The sequence below is a fragment of the Xiphophorus maculatus genome, chromosome 9, assembly GCF_002775205.1.
Source record: "Xiphophorus maculatus strain JP 163 A chromosome 9, X_maculatus-5.0-male, whole genome shotgun sequence".
Taxonomy (NCBI): domain Eukaryota; kingdom Metazoa; phylum Chordata; class Actinopteri; order Cyprinodontiformes; family Poeciliidae; genus Xiphophorus; species Xiphophorus maculatus.
The window spans coordinates 14,897,303-14,914,395 of NC_036451.1; the positions used below are offsets into that span (position 1 = coordinate 14,897,303).

Genomic DNA, 17,093 nt, shown 5'->3' on the forward strand with positions numbered 1-17,093 from the left:
TAAACACAAAACAACTAGAGAGTTTCAGCTTGTCAACCTTTTCACCCAAATCTGCCTTCTGTGCACACTGCCTGACATCTCCTCTTCCTCAGCCGAAAAACGTTTCTGCCAAGTTAAACTAGTCAGCGCACGAAATTTTAGAAACAGGATGCATTCACTCAGTTAGAGTTAGCCAGCTATGTGCTTTGATATTTATACAGCAGCTGAATAATTCAAAACACTGCCATCATCAGACAGGGAAATCTCCTGTTAGATGCAATGATGTGCGACTGGTCAAACTCACATAAGGTACTACTTGTTCTTCCGGGCAAATATTATCCACTCTACATCAGACACAAGACTGTGTCAGACGGGGGGAAATGATTTCCTCGTTTAATTTCCCCTCTACTTGCACAAATAGCTTTCACTCCTTGGTGCCAACAAACAATTCCCTGGAAGGTAAACACGAGCCACAGACAGAGAAACAGAACGTCAGCATCAAGAAGGCGCCAAATTATTTCACTAATGATGCGAACTCAGTGCTTCGGACTCGACACACAGTGGGCAGCACTAAAGCCCAACACATTTCTGTGCCTCAGTGGCATGTTAAGTTTGTATTTTAAATTGTTTTAATCAGCTGCATTTGAACTGATAAGTTTAGAGAAAAGTTTTTTATTATGTGATCTCTTCCCTCTTTTTTTAAAATCTCTATTCATTGAATTTTGTTAAATCCAGTTTTTATATATACTTAAATGTCTTCTGATATTTCTAAGATGCTCACTTTTTCAAAGTCTTGCAAAAGCATTCACACGGTTTTGACCTTTACAAGGTAGAGCATAGGAAGTGGAAGAAAAAAAACTTTAAACCTTTCCACAAATAAAAATCTGTAAATACTGTAATACCATGCACTTGTATTTCATCCTTTTAACAATGACACCCTTAAAAATCTAATGAAACTGTTTTCAAAACTCATCAAAGTTGTAATCCAAATGTTCTGCTCTACCTCAGAGATTTGTTAGAGATCGTCTCTGTACAAACACCATCATGAAGACCAGGAAGCACCGCAGACATGTAAGCAAAGAAGTTTTTGAGAATTTTAAAGCAGAGTGAAGTTACTGAACAGTACTAAATAATACTTTTCTACTCAACATCTCACAGAGCACATCTATGAATATAGTAAGGCAAGAATGTCCATGAAAGCTGAAGATTTGTGCAAACCAAGCATTAATGAGGAGCAGCCTAAGAGAGACCTGGAACAACAATGAACAAATCTTTTGATTGGATAACTTTAGTTGTGCGCTCCATTAATCTGGTCTTTATGGAAGAGTGGCAAGAAGAAAACCAGAGCATCTTTTGCTCATTTATCTCAGTATCATTATTACTTCATTCATGATTTCTTATAAATTATCTGACTAGTGACATCAAGAGGATGAATCAAATCCTTCACTGGTATTTTAGTTTTGTTTTCTTGGTACTACACCCAACTTTTTGTCATGAAACTGCCAGTCAGCTGTGAATATCCACCTTTGCTATCTCCACTAACAAACTTAGAATTGGTCTCTTGTGAAGAGCAAACTTATAAGATGCATTAGAAATAAGCTTTTCTTAATTCAGGTCCTCTTTTTGGTTTGTTTAAGAAACAAACTGGCATCTCTTCAGCATCCCTGCAGTCTGCCCTGTATCTCTGACATGCTGACTGGCAGTCTCAGACAGTAGGTCCTCTGGGCGCAGCCATGCAGACGGTCAGCCCACGATAAGAATGACAGAGTTGAGGAGACACTGAGGTCAGCAGTTTGCAGACGGGCTTTCCTGGCCGTCGCCGGATCTGTGGAATTTCTCTTCTCCTTGCCATCTCTCACAGGATCGGCCTGCAGCACGGCCTGCAGGCTCGGCATGCCACCCTGCCCTGAGTAAACAGCACCTGGAGACACTCCATCACACTCAGACCCACTGCAGTGGCTCGGCTCTTCGGGGCCAAAGAAGGCGTGAGCTCCACATAGAGGCAATGTTTGGGTAAGAGAATGAATGAAATGGGTTTCAATTAAAAGTGATCATATGTTTAAAAGAAAAACAGCAAAGCACCTTAGAAAAGTGAGCCAAAAATACCTTTGAATGAAAAACTCCATGAACTCACTTTTAAACCGCTTGCATGTTTCTTGCATAAACATCCTGAGCTACTTTTAAATGACTTTATATTAATCAAGATTTTGAACACTGCTGAAATATAAATCTTGCTGCAATGAATGTGTATTTAGAGTCTAAAAGCATATCTACTTATAGAGGAAATGTGGCTTGTGGCAGGATATAAAAGCATTAAAAACAATCTCTGTGTATTTAAGTCTGGGGTATATATTTTTTTGGATGACAAAAATTAAAAAGAGGCAAAAAGGGAGCAATGTTCAACAAAAACAAAAACTTCATTTATTATTTATACCGTTTGACATGCCAGCTTCTAAACAGTGTGCCACCAAAACCTGGTGACAAAGTGCAAATAAACCGAGACATTCCCAGGAGACTGACATGGAGCTATTGCCAGATGAATGTTTTCCCAATCAGTCACCCGCTGCAACGCAGCACAACAAATACACACAAACAGGCACCTGGTGTGATGCGGTGTTTATTTTCCTGCTATTTCCCAGACACGAACATGCAAAGTGCAATAATTGCAGCCATTTCTCAGAGAAGTCAAGCAATGAACCACCCAACATTAAAATGCTCCTCAGTTTTTGGTGATTGCATGTTTTCATCAGCAGGTATAATTCCACGTCAAAATTGGTCATGAATGGCTCCCCTGTGTTTAAACGTCTAGTGTAAGACAGAAAATGAATTCAAAAGATTGTTCTATCAGCTCAATCTCACAGTGGAAAAGACTGGGCAATGTCTATTAAAACTCAATTCAACTTTATTTATAAAGCCCTTTTTAAAACTCGAGTGAAAATCAAAGTGCCAAACAACGTCAAACCAAAACATAAAAAAGTAAACATTGCAATAAAATACATTAAAATAGACAGAAGAAAAAAAGTCGCACAACTTGAAATACAGAAATAAGACATAATTGGCCTTTTACTTCATAGTTGACACTTATGTAAATCTAGAAAACACATTTTCTTGCATGTAAGGCATTAGTTAACTTCTGTCTTGCATTGCTTATATATACTAATGATATCTGTTCGTATAAATAACACTATATTAGGCTTATCTATCATTAGGTACAACACATCATTTAAAGCCTCTTTCACACATATGAATAAGTCTGGTATGGATTCATAAAACATGTTTAAATACATTCTTCTTTTGTTACTGCAGCAAAATGAGGATAAATCAGAACACTTTTTAAGAAGGGGGCGGGATTACCAATTAACTAAAATTAGCTAATTATTGTTTGAAAAATGTACCAGTGCCTCACTTATTGTTATACCAAGCCATTCCTGTAAAATAAATGTAATATATAGCATTTTAAATTGATTAACTTATTGATTTCCAGTGATCAGAGTATGTAGGGGGTGTCTTCACTTGTAACTGATGTAAAGGAAGGTAAATGAGATCTTCAGCACTTACTGGAACTAAAGGGGAGAGAGGAAATTGAATAAATGTTCTCAAATTAAAGGATGATTTTTACTAAAGTTCTCAGTGTGAGGTCACACTACTGCAATAAAAGACTTATTTTTCAGTCTTGACACTTTTTAACAGGGTTGCCAATATGTGTGGTAGGAAGTGTATCATAAATACAAAGACTACAGAGTAGCAAACAATGAAACAGCATCAAAACAGTAGCAGCTTTACTTTAAGAACAACTAAAGGTTATTAAGCACATGTCTGTGTCTTCTGCAGGTCAGCTCCTGGAAAACAGGGACAACACTGATTAACTTTAAGTTGTCTCTGCTTGAGTCACATTGGAACAAACAGGCGCTACGCATCAGACTTACACAACAATCCTGCAGTTTCTTGCCTGGACGTAGCTTCCCGTGTATCTGATGTCACACCTGACCTCGTTGTTGGAGAAGTCAGACTCCTGGACAAGCTGGGAGGGGTTCACCGTCACCTGGCAAACAGAAAACGGTAACGTACAAGATAGATTCTGGTTAAATTAAAATCTACAAAGGAGGTAAATCAATGAAATGTGGAAGTAGTTGTTTTGATCTGCAGTTCTACCTTGAGAACGTAATTTCCAGGTGACACATCCGTGATATCGATCCACTGGCAGTCAATGTTAGCATGATATGTATCATAGCATCCAGGACCAAGCCCCTTGAAACAAACCAAGCTCATTTTACTCATGTTTTCTGCTTAAATGCTGGGTTAATACATTTTATATGTTCAGGAAGTGGAATTTAAACACCAGTAAATCATCTAAAACCAACAATAAGATGAAATTATAAAGTAGAGATGAAAAAAAGTACATTAGTGCAGACTAACCTGTGTGTGAGCAGTGCAAGCAAAGCGTCGCCGTACTCCCGGGTCACATGAGGTGTCCTCCAGACAGAAGCTGGCTTTGTGTCCCTCAGCAACCTTCTGTCCAGTGGCAACGTCCAGAAGGTCATAGTTACTGAAGGCCTCCATGCTGTGGTAATGTCTGCAGAGAGTTGGACACGCAAACAAACACACTCAGAAAGCGGGACCGCTTTGAGCTGAACACGCTGTGGAAACTAAGGTTTCTGTGAGTCGTCGCACAGTACTGTACTGTGCAAAAGTCTTGAGCCATCCCTAATCACTTTGTTTTTCCTTCAAGAAGCCAGACTTTTCTAAATCATTTATTGTTTGATACTCAGATCAAAAAATCATTCAGTCATTAAAAACATACACAAACGGGATGTCTACATGCACACTTCAAACCTAATATTCCTAGCTTTAAACAGTTGGCCAGAAGCGTTTAACAGACACAAAAAGCTCTCTGGTCAGATTAGACCAAAATTGAAAAGTCATTGACAAGAGTGTGGGAAAGACAGTCTGTCTTTCCTCATTGGTTGTCCCACTTCCCAATCACATTGAACAGAACTTAATTGGACATTTTGTATTCTAGGACAAAGCAAACAAAACTTGAGTTGCTTATATGTGTGCATGTGTTATTATTACTGGCACTCTTTCTAAGTGGATGTTTAAGATTTGGTGCACTAAATGATTAGCAGATTTTCTTAAATATATATTTTTTATTTTTACCTTTTTGATTTCAAAACAGACTAAACAGACTAAACAGAAAATTATTTACAAAAAAATTGAGGAAATTGAAAACAATCATTTGTCCACTTGAGAATCTGTGTCCAGACATCTGCTTTGACTGATTTGGATGGGTTGATTTCCTGCTCTTTACCTTTATGAGCTGAGGTTAGATGTTTTTATGAGGGAACTCACTGGTGACAGCTGTGCCATTCCCACTCATGTCTGGGTTTGATTGGGAGGAAGTCTGCAGTTCCCTGGTTCTTCACTCTCTGTGGGAAGCGCAGCAAGACTCTGTACTCCAGGTCACTCACACTCGGACGATATGCAGACCTGCAGAGAAAGGAAATCCAAGACAGCTACTTAGAGCACATGCAGGATTGAATGACCTCATCTTTACATAATGCCGTCCACCTGACATACACTTCACTGCACTTTAAATTCCCTCAGATTGCCCTGCACAGCAGATTTACTGCAGTGATGGGTTTGAGTCATGAATTGGTGGCTTATATTTTCAGCTCTGAAATCCTTTGCCTTTCATTTCAGGGTTTGTTTTCCTTGGCAGCGCGGCTCCTTAGATCCTCCGCAGATCAGAGGAGAGAAATCCTGAGCAGTGGCCAGGTTTGTGCCCAGCCGCTCTGCCACTGAGCTGCTACATCCAAGTAGCCAACAAGCATGAGGACAGCCAACTATCCTCATGTTGCAGCCTAAGTCCTAATAACTGTCTTCATTAATTCTTCAAATGGCAGCCAATCAAATGGACAAATTCAAACATATTAACTCCAATTTAATCCCATTTGTTGAACAAGTCCGTGTGAGCAGCTTGATACACATTGCATTGAGAACGTGTTCCTACAGCTTGAACCTTTACACATATTGGCATGTTACAACTACATATAACCATGTGTTTTATGGGATTGTGCTTGACTAACACAAAATAGATTATAATTGTGAGGTTGAAGGATAATGACATGCTTTAATTTTTTTTTTTACAATAAAAACCTGCAAACATTTGTATTCAAACCCTTTTAATCTGATGACCATAAGTGAAGAAAGACAGTGTTGAAAGAAAGCCATGAAAAGTCCTGTTTGCCATTTTCCATAACATGTTGTGAAGGAAAAAGGTCTGATCAGATACATCTGCATAAATCATCCCCACTGTAAAGCATGGTGGTGGCAGCATCATGCTGTGAAGATGTTAGAGGTTCAGTTTCCAAGAGAACAGTGACCCAAAATCTTCAGCCAGAGCAACAATGGTGTAGTTTTTTTAAATCACTGTATGTTACTGCCATGCATGCCACATTTTTAGATTTTCCTTTGCAAGACATCTAGAAAAGAATGCTTCACAGCTCAGCTATGCCCTACCTATGTAGGGCATAGGTTATCTCCCACATAAATCCCAATAAAATATCTAAATGTTTGTGGTTGCAACATGATTACATGCAAAAAAAACAAACTATATATGATCCTGAGAACAACAAAAATGGTGAATTTTTGTTGTTGAACATAACGATACCTGGAAAGGCAGTTCTCTTCAGCTGCACAGCGAAGTGCATACATCTGTACTCTCTGGATGTACAAGGCTGCTTGGATGTAGTACGGGTCAGGGATTAGGTCTGGGAGACCTGCCAATAATAAAATATAAGTTACTCAAAGATAAAATAGGTAATTTTGTATGGCTGGTCTTGTGATTTAACGCATAGTTGCAAACAGGATATCAGACCCAACCAGCTGGTGTGATGGATGGTGACTGAAAACCAGAAGACTGAATAACCCATTTATTTTTCAGCTGTGAACATAGTAACAATGCTAGATGTATGATGCAGACACGTTTAGATTATATTAAAGCATTGAACTGTGAGGCCTGGTGGTTTTAGAAGATGCTGCTTGGGGCCCCATAAAGCTTTTGACCGGCTCTGGATCATGGTTTACGGTTGATGTCAGACAAATAAACTAATTACTATCCGGTCTGTTGTTCGTCTCACCGTTGTGGAAGAACCTGGTGCCGTGGCCGGTGCCCGGTGGGTTGCGCGCATTCTGCCTGTTCCTGCGGTCTGCTGGGTAAACATTATAGAAAACCGAGTTCCTGTGGTGGATGCTGTGTGGATCCCGAGGATCACCTGCACCTGTTGTATCTGGACTCCTAGGAGGGAACTGAGTCTCAACAGCGTTGCTGGAATCATCCACCTCTGGAATGACTCTGGTCAGGGATTGCGTTCTGGTCTGCTGGGTGACTCGACCGTCACTAGCCAGGTTGTGGACTGAATCCGAGCCCTCCGGGGAGCTTCTATCGACTTGGCTGTGCGTCAAATCCTGCACTCTTGCTGGTGGCGTAGTTGTCTGTTGCGCACCGCTGTCCTCCGCAGCAGTACCCCGGCCTCCTCTGGGGATTCCGCTGCCGGAAAACTCCTGGATGAAAACAGCAGCGCTACTATTAGCTGGAGCCTGGCTTGAGTGATATTCCACAGCCACATTGGACTGACTCTGTGTGCCGGTCCGATCCGCGGACAGGAGGTACTGCACATCTGCTCCAAGAAGCGACGTGTCTATTTGGTCATTTTGCTCAGAGTGATCCGAGTCTTGGCGGCTCATAGACCTGGTTCTGGTGGCTCTCATGAGCGCAACAGGAAGGTTGACTTGGTTTAAATAGTTTTTTGTTGTTAGTAACATCTGGGTGCGTCTCCTGTTCTGGGACGGCAAGCGATACCGAGTCCCAGTGCTGAGCAAACTGTACACCTGACCGTTATTCTCCCACTGAATGTGCTGTCTCCAGGGGCCAACAGGCGCGCGTAAATGGTCCTGACCGGTGCCTAAACGCACCAGGACAACGAGAAGGCATGTAAGAAGAAACCAGATCTTCTCCATGGCTTACTGAGATTTTAGTCTCTCTCCCTGAAAACTCCTACAACTGAATGAGTGTGGAGGGATACTTGAGTTAGACCAGGAGGAGAGGTTTCAAATCCACTTGACGTCGTCACGCACTTGCGCACAGCATCACTGGCAAGAGGGGAGCGCGTGGGGGAAGTCTCACCCATGTGGGCAAACAGTTTTATTTTAGATTTAAATAAATAAAATCCTGAAAGTTATTAAAGTAATTACATTAAGTGAACTAATTAATGTACAATTAATGTAAGCGGAATTGTACTAATAACATATTAGTTCAAATCTTCTTGGTCAGAGTCGTTTTTAAAGTGTGTGTCAGTGAAGAAGTGAAAAAGAGGCACAATTTAAAAATAAAAAAAGCTAAAAAAGTGTGGCATGCATTTTAGTAAGACCCCTTTGTACTGATACTCCTAAACTTGTTCTTTTCAGAAATCATCTAGTTAGCAAATATATTTTTTCTGTAAGGCCAGTGTTTTGTTCATTTGTTTGTTTTAACATTAAAGAACAAAAAATATAATAAAGACCAAGGAACACATTAGACAGGTTAAACTAGTGGTATAAAATGGAAGAGTTTGGTGCAATTTTAAACCAAGACATTGGTGTCAACCTAAACTAACACAGTGAACAGAGAAAACATGAGAGAATCAGCCAGAGACCCGTTAGAGGTTCACATTCATTTTGGGATCAAAAACTCAAGTGAAAAAATGTGTTGAAGGGGGAAAAGTTGTATTTTTTTTAAGGAAAACTCAGAAGAAGAAATTCCCTTAAAGGACCACAGGTTGTTTAGGGGAACGAGTAAACATGTGGAAGAAGGTAGTTTAGTCACATTCGACAAAATGAATTTTTTTTGGCCAACATACAAAACTTGAAATAAATCTAACTCAGGACACATGAAACATGGTGGTGACAACATTATGCGGTTCCTTTAGTAGGTTCAGCGAAACCGTATAGAGAGAGTAGATTGGAGTCTTGATGAATCTCAGTAAAGTGCAATTCTGGAATAAAATCTAAAATCAGGACTTTAGATGAAACCATAATGTCCTAATTAAAGTTCAGATCTAAATACATTTCAGTATTTGTGACAATACTTGGAAATTGCCGTTTACAGGTGCTCTCTTTTCAGATTTTTAATTGGGAAAACATTACGTATCATATTTCTTCCAATGCCTTTTTATCTGCAACGTTATGTTTATATGGGGAAAAACACAGGGATGTGAATTCAGCATAAAATGTTAAAATCAATAAAGTCAGTGTCAGCTAAAACAACACAACTTAAGCTCAGACAGCCCAAAAACCAAAAATTGAATTAAGGTTAGTTTTTTTTTAACCTACTTTAGCGTATTAAAATTAAAAATTAGTGTCCGGTGATCACAGTTCTAATTTACCTTTCTGCCAGATGGGGGCGCTGAGTCCCCACAAAAAGACTGGCATTTCCTTTGTAATAGTGCGAGTCAAGGTTTCTTGAGGTCTTCATCAGATATGAGGCCTTTTCACTGTTTCAAAACAATGATGAGGCAAAAAATGTTTAATATACAATATTAGTGAATTACTAAGAATAAATTTAAACCATAAACCATCCAATAACTTTTCCTTGATGAATGTTACATAATTAGGTCTCTTTTCATGTAGAGGTTACTTTAAGGTCAGGTTTATTTACAGCCCTCTCACGAGTAACAGTGGAGTTTAATTTAGCTGGCATCCTAGACTGTTAAGCAACAGACCGCTCTTTAAAATCTACACAGATATGTGACACTGTTTGCAATTCATAATGCCAATTTTCCAGCTCTTACAAACTCAGGGACCTGAAAATGATGTTGCTGTCAGCAACATTTGAGTGTGACTGAACCAACTGTGGATTAAATTATTTTTCCTTAACGTATCCCGTCTCTAGAAATGTGACCAGGATTTAACCAAAGGATTGGATTCTTGCTTAATCTTGGTCCAAATAAGTAAGCTGATGCATTTTATTTGCCAAACGCCCTATAAATTCCCAGCAATACTATAATTTCAAATAATTGTTTCTTGTAAAACTTTCTTGGTCTCTTTCTAAGAGGCTAAGAGGAGATCTTGGCCAAGTTATTCCATTTGAACACACTGTTTCAATTCATTGAGGTTTACAAGCGTTTTTAATGCATTGTTCTCCATTATGTTCTCCCTTGGTCTTCAACAATTATGGGTGACTGTTGAAGGTTTCTTCTTCAACAGTCACACATGCTTATCCAAACACTGGCATCTAGATCACACACAAACTTCGCATTGTGTAAAATGTCCTTACAATGTTCTGTGTTCAATATAACAGTGTGAGCTGCAAAAACTCTGAGTTGGTGACTTTAAAAGAACAACATGAAAATACCAGAAAGAACTGCTTTTTGGGTAGTTGTGCAATGTTTCATGAAATTATCTGTTATAAATAACCCCTACTGTTTGGTGTTAAAAAACTTTGCAAAAACATTAACCACTTGTTTGAGCGAGTGACTGAGGGTCACTGAACGTAACACAAACCCTGTAAATTCTAGACACTAACAGGTACCATAGAATTGCACAAAAATCCGTGAGGGACGGCGGAGTCCCTGCTCGAAATTCCGTGAAAGAGATGTACGGAGCCTTGTGCCAGAAGCCCGTTGAAATGCTGTCCACATCGTTTTAAACTGCGTGATTGTGAGCGTGAGTGGGAATAAAAACAACAATAGGTATTTTGTTCCATTTAACACAGTAGGAGTGTAACAGGTAAATCTTTTATGGATTCAAACTCGACTAAAAACCCACCTGTTTAGGATTGTATTTGAAACGTAATCAATTACAAATTTATTGATGGAACCTGACTTGTTTCTGAATGTTGTGTTTTGATTGTTGATTCTATGTTGCATTGTGTTTCTGTGTTTGATATGATGTAAAGCACTTTGAAATGCCTTGATGCTAAAATGTGCTATACAAATAAAATTTGATTGATTGATTGATTGAGAACAGTTTCAGATCCTACTTTACTTAACTCATATTTCAGATCTTTTCTCTTTGAATGAGCCCTACATAAAGCAAAAAAAAAAGAAAAAAGAAAAGAACAAAAACAAAAACAAACCACCAGCTCTAATTGCTGCCAGATTGTGGTAATAAACAGTTTCTACGCTGAAGGAACGTGAGAATCTTTCACCTCTGCCTTTGTTTCCTTCTATTTTGTCCTTAGTCATGCTGGCTGCCGAGACATGCAGACAAACAGGTAGCCACAGTCGGAGGGAACAGTGAAAAAAGACAGTAGCACACTCTGCAATCAAAGAACTAAAAGCAGACTTCCTTTACTCTAAACGGCCTAAATATATATGTATACATGCATGAATGTGACAAACAGAAGGAAAGCATTGTGCATGTGTGCCTGCGGTGGGACATAATTACGGGGCAGAGGCTCAGTTGAGACTGTGAGCAGATTATTACTATTACTACAGTCTGTCACTTTCATTTATATCTCATTAATTACCCACTAAGAGAGACACTTTTTATGCACCAAACAATCCACACAATCATATTCTGAATCTGTATCATTTTGGACCAAATACACAAAGTACACAAAACTGTTTACTGCAGACAGAAAAACAGTTGGACCTTTTGTTCTAATCAAGCTTGTTTCCAGTGTTCCTCCCCACCTGGCGTACAGCACGTTATGCACATTGTCTCATTGTGATGCAGTGTGGTGTAAAACCACCCAGCACAGCACTCTGTTCCAAAAAAGGCGTGTAACGCCCACAAAAACAGGAAGTAGTTCAACATGTGTAATTGAGGACACCGAGTACCAGCAATAAAGCAGAAATAGCTGTCCTCAGAGTTGTGGTTTGCTCTTGGGTAGAAATAGTGAAAGGGCTTCTGTCTTATGCTGGAGGAAAGATGAAATCAGCTCATGTTTTTGCAGGGAACTTTCTGCACCGAGGCTGCTCTTTACTCAGTTTGGGATAATGGAGCTACCTTTTCACACTGGGCTGCTTCTGATGGGGATGGAATATATTCCAACAGTGTACCGCAGAAATATGATGCTCTATTACGTCTTTATTTGTGTTTGTCCTGGCAGGCATCATCCATGCTGGTGTCACTTTTAGCACGGTGAGTCCAAGCCAAAGGGTTTTGTGTGCCACCACCTGTTAGGATGTTACAATAATCACCTTTCCACCCAGCATCCATATGACACCCACATGACGGATCACATATACCTACAGCTGATGTCAGAATGGCTGCTGTTGCAAAAAGGTGACAACAAATGGCCAGAATCCTTGAGTCACAACAGATTCTTTCAGATTCATCAGGAGAAGCGGTCAGAGAGAGAAATACCTGCTGGGAGACTTTATCAAGCTATTTTCAATCACTAAAGCAAACTGAAAACGTTAACGGAGAGGGGAAAAAATGATCTCAGTCATTGAACTTCCACCTACTTTGGAGAGAGGAAGCTTAAATTTAACACTTACCTGACATCCTACACTTGGTCTTAATGTTCTCTTTAGGGAAATGTGAAATTATCCTGATCTATTTATACATGTAGTGCAGAAACATATATAGCAGATACCGGCAGCACGTGCTTAGAGAACCATGAGCCGTAATTAAGTATAATCTTGTGCTAATAGCCTAAATCTTTTGGGTAGTCTGTGACCTACTCCAGCATCTACTTGAGATGAGTGAGGACAGTTATTTTGGGGTTGTACATCTGGAAACACCCACGAGGACAGACATACAGTAGTGATTTGACTGAGTGCTTCCTGTTTCTAAAATAGATGCCAAGGGTCTCAGTTAAGTGACTTCGCCTAGATTGTGTTGTAGAGGTGTCCGGGAAATTAAATTATACACCAACCAAATTTTGCAGGTTCATCAAGATAGTAGCTTAATAAAATTCACAGAAGCCAACTTTCTCATTCAGCAGCTCCTGTAACCATCTTTCAGTCTCATTACATTCTATAAAACTGTTTTTCCACTTTATTTTATGCATTTTCAGGACCAACGTGCATAATTTGATTTGTTTCCACTAACTTACTGTAATTTTAGCATGAAAGGTATTTACAACCTTTCAGATTTGTTTCTGCCAGACAAGAAAAAAAGCAAATGAACTTTTCAAATGATTTCATTTCATTAAAAAAAAAAAACAACTTTCAAACTAATTTGGCTCTGAGAAAATATAATTCCCACACTTATTAAATCATTAATGTTTTGTAGACTTAAAAAAAGCTGACATCAATTCTAAAATAGAGTTACTCCATAAATCTCACTTTGAGTGTTTATTTCCCATTTTTTAATCTTAGTATCAAAAACATTTCCAAAGTGAGTTTTAGGTATATAGAGGAATGTATTGCACTTCATGTTACAAAGACAGTTAATCAGTATGACTTATTAATGGCAAACAAAAAGAAAATCAGCAGTTATGGGGAAGTTTTTCGCATCAATTTTGATCTCAGAAATACCACCATTTATACAATTACAGAAAACTAAAACTTATTTTTCTACCCTAATTCAAGTGGTAGAAATGTTGATAGTAAAACAGACACAACAAAAAAGAGGTTTTGATGATCTGTATTTAACAGAAACTCGTGAGTTTATTGGAAGGAGACACTGGTAGAGACCAGTAGTCCAACAATGGTCAACTGCATGACAAAAATAATGACGACCAGTCAACTTTTAATGAAACAAAAACATTTTGTTCATGAGAAGTAGGTAAAAACATCATAAGTTAACATGGCAAAAAAAAGTTAACATAAGTTAACACGTAAAAAAAAATAAAATAAAATTACACATTATAAAAAAAGAATCACTGGCTATTTACAAAATCTGTACAGGTGTGAAGAAGTCCTCCTGCTGCAAAACAAAAAATAAAATGCATGTTGGAAAAGGTCTCACATTTTACATGCAAGATGTTATAAATATTTAAATAAATTTTCCATTACAATGTCAAGTCCTTCCTTCTTACCTATAAACGATTGAGCAGGTTGTTCTGAATGTCCTCATACACCTGGTCGTAGATTTCTTCTTTGGATTTCAAACCATCAAGGTACTCTGCAACAAAACACAAAACATATTTTTACATCAAAAACTGATAAAAACTCCAATCACAGACAGGTGGAACACTACAATGAGATTTGCTTTACAAATATGGACAGTGATCGCATCGTACCAATATTCAAACTGAGGTCCTCCATCTGCTTTCTGTGCTTCAGGTACATGGGCCACACATGACCGTCAAACAGGCCAGGAGGATCAGGGACGGTGTACTGTCTGGTACTAAAATCATAATAATAAATAAAGTAAGTTAATAAGTTAATAAGATTAATGCAGAACACTGTGAGAGCACAAAATTAGCTCACCTTCTCCTTCTTTTGCACTCCTCATAGGGGATTGCGATGTAATAGCACTTGTTGAAAACATCCAGCAGGGGCCTAAAGGGGAGAAGCAAAGGTGTTGACCACTCGTCACATAACATCCTCCATGTAAAAGAGCAGAGTTATACAACTGTTCATGCTGTCCTTTATCTATGTCTCTGCAGCGTGCTTGACACTCATCACCAGCACACCGAGTACCCACCACCCTGCTGTGACTGCAAACGACCACTCAGAGCCTCCTTCTGCTGAAAACCTTATCTCTACCTGCAGACCAAACTCAAATCTGCTTGCTAGTGAGCATGAGCCAATGGGAGCATGCAAAATTAGCACGTGACCCAACAGAACTAACGACGCCCTTACAACATCTGCAATCATGAATCTTTGGGGTTTCAGAGAACCAAGATGGCTCAATCTCTGGCAATTCTTTTAGTCTGCATCATAGAAGCTGGAACCTAGCCAAGATGGCTGCATTCACAGCAAGAACAAACTAGATGTACATCCCTAACTCGATTCAAATAAACAGTCAGCCATGCAAAAATAAACAATCAATCAACCTACGGGTAGTTGTAGAGCAGGAAGCCTTCAACAATCAGGATGTGGATCTGTTCATCAGGGTTGGTTACGTCAGGAACAGGAGCCAGGGCGACGCCGTGGGAGCGGGCGAACTTTGTAGGGTTCTCGATCCAGCCTTTTATTGTGTTGGTCATGGCTTCCATGTCCATAGCTGTGATCACTGTGGAGCACGAGACAGGCAGAGAGAAAGAAAGAAAGAAAGAAAATAATAGAAACAATGAGAGAAGGTTAGAAAAAAAATCCCAACAACAGCTGTAATGATTTATGAATGTGTTTGCTGCTTGGATGTTACTACAAATGAATGTTTTAGCTCTAACTGATGCAACTGCGGAGGATGGGGTCTACTACATTAGATATCAGGTCAAATATGAGCCACTGGCAGTCTTCAGTGAAGTCTTACCATCCCACTGCCTAAAGCCGTCCTCCCCGACTTCTATTTGATCGGGTTTCTGAAATAACAGTCACCAATAAAACATTGCTGGAACCTCACGGCTCTGAACACTTGCAGATCTCACTCACATGCCACAAAGGTTAGGCTAAACGAGTGAGGAAGAAAAGGCAGAAACAGAAGGCACGAAGCAGATGACATGCATAAAACTAAGCAAGAGTTAGTATGCAAATATAACATTGTGGAGGACAGATAAAAAGAAGGAAAGTTTTATATTTAGTTTCAAGTTAGATGATTAGAAGAGGCTAAGAATAAAAGCAAATAATAGGAAACTTAAAAACAAAGAAAATGTGATCAACATAGAAAAGGAATTGCATGGGAATGAAGGAAATGGGGGGAAGGGAAGACTTTCAAAGGTCAGACATCCAACTCTGATTACAGACAAAGCTCAGGCAGTAGCAATGAATGGAAAAGAAGCCAAATTATCACAATAAACTTAACCATTCACTTGTTGAGACTCACCTTGAAAAAGTCATCCTGGTGCACAACACAGCAGTTGGGCAAAGTCTGGATCAGTTTAGTAGTCAGAGTGGTTTTACCACCATTAGTAACCCTGTAAAAACAAAGAGAATTACACAAAATGAGTATTGCTTCACTTCTAAAGGTCAGATTGTGGTTACAAGTGTTTGAAATAGCTGATAAATAAGTTATGTTGTGTGTGTGAGTTGTTTAGACTCTATTTTAGGTTTCAATCTCAAAAAGGTAAATTTTTCTAAAATATTTGTTAATTCTGCTAATTAATATAGGTTCAAGCTTAGGAGTTACAATTATATATAAAAAAACATTTCTCAGTAAAGAACTCAAAATAAAAATGACAATGTTCCATTTATGTAAAAATCAAACAAAAAGTTTTTTCTATAATGCAATAAAAACCTACAACTTCCTGACTAGAAAGCCTAAATAAAAAGTAACTAATAAACACAATAAAGTTAAATAATGTAGAGGTTGTAGGTGAAATAGATAGATCTCCCTCCACTTTTTGAAGAAAATCACGCGGTGAATTTTCAAAAGTCCCGCTCGACTTATGACAACAAACCAAACCGGATGTGACTTTATTTGTTTTCCGGCGGGCGGCTGATAAAACATGTGGACATTAAGATGACATCAACCACAAACTTACAAAAGCCTTAATTAGAGATAGATTAAATGTTAAAAATATACAAACAGTTGTTCTTGTTGATTTTCAATAACTCCATATGTTCCTTTAAATAAAAACAAAAGCACCGAATGGCTTGTTTCAGCATTACTACAAGCAAGTTTGAACTTTTCTGCAACTTTTACAGCAGGAATTACAAATAATGTGAGGACAGTGAGCTTATAATAAAAAAAAAAACAACTCCTTATTTGTAAAGTAAAGGACACCTACCCGCCAATTCCTATAATGTATTTCATCTTTTCTTCTTCTTTCGACAGTTGATATAAAGATTTGAAAGACCAAATCTGGACGAAACTCCAATAGATATAAAGTTTTTAAAAGTATTTAAAGTTGTAGTCCTGGTGCTGTTCTCTCCTCTTGTCTCTTTACTGAATTGCACCTCGAGGCATTTCACTTTATATCCAGCCTGCCTCCTATTGCGTCACAGCTTACGCACGGACGGGGCGTTCTCGTGCTACAGCGTGCCACTGCATACTTTCCCCTCGCGCTACGTGCCTCCTCAAGCCAGCCAATCAGATCCCACGCAGTCACTCAACGACAGCCAATCAGCGCGCGAGAA

General features: G+C 38.9%; 2 protein-coding genes across 3 annotated transcripts; both read right to left on the reverse strand.

Annotated features, from left to right (window-relative positions):
• Window positions 1-3,006: 3,006 nt before the first annotated feature.
• LOC102227597 (protein-lysine 6-oxidase-like) lies at window positions 3,007-8,019 on the reverse strand. The gene is made up of 7 exons (XM_014469322.2): window positions 7,119-8,019; window positions 6,650-6,758; window positions 5,329-5,466; window positions 4,396-4,552; window positions 4,132-4,227; window positions 3,906-4,021; window positions 3,007-3,818 (listed from the first exon to the last, which is right to left on the reverse strand). The coding sequence occupies exons 1-7, from the start codon at window positions 7,996-7,998 to the stop codon at window positions 3,812-3,814; spliced, it is 1,503 nt and encodes a 500-aa protein (XP_014324808.2). The 5' UTR covers window positions 7,999-8,019; the 3' UTR covers window positions 3,007-3,811.
• A 5,519-nt stretch (window positions 8,020-13,538) lies between these two features.
• LOC102217512 (nicotinamide riboside kinase 2) lies at window positions 13,539-16,968 on the reverse strand. 2 transcript variants are annotated; one of them, XM_005800520.3, is made up of 8 exons: window positions 16,745-16,968; window positions 15,841-15,931; window positions 15,331-15,379; window positions 14,916-15,090; window positions 14,343-14,414; window positions 14,153-14,259; window positions 13,949-14,034; window positions 13,539-13,836 (listed from the first exon to the last, which is right to left on the reverse strand). In XM_005800520.3, exons 1-7 carry the CDS (start codon window positions 16,768-16,770, stop codon window positions 13,949-13,951), a joined length of 606 nt encoding a protein of 201 aa, XP_005800577.1. In that variant the 5' UTR covers window positions 16,771-16,968; the 3' UTR covers window positions 13,539-13,836. The 2 variants fall into 2 exon arrangements, with proteins under 2 accessions (XP_005800577.1, XP_023194832.1); XM_023339064.1 differs by lacking the exons at window positions 15,331-15,379; window positions 16,745-16,968.
• Window positions 16,969-17,093: the final 125 nt, after the last annotated feature.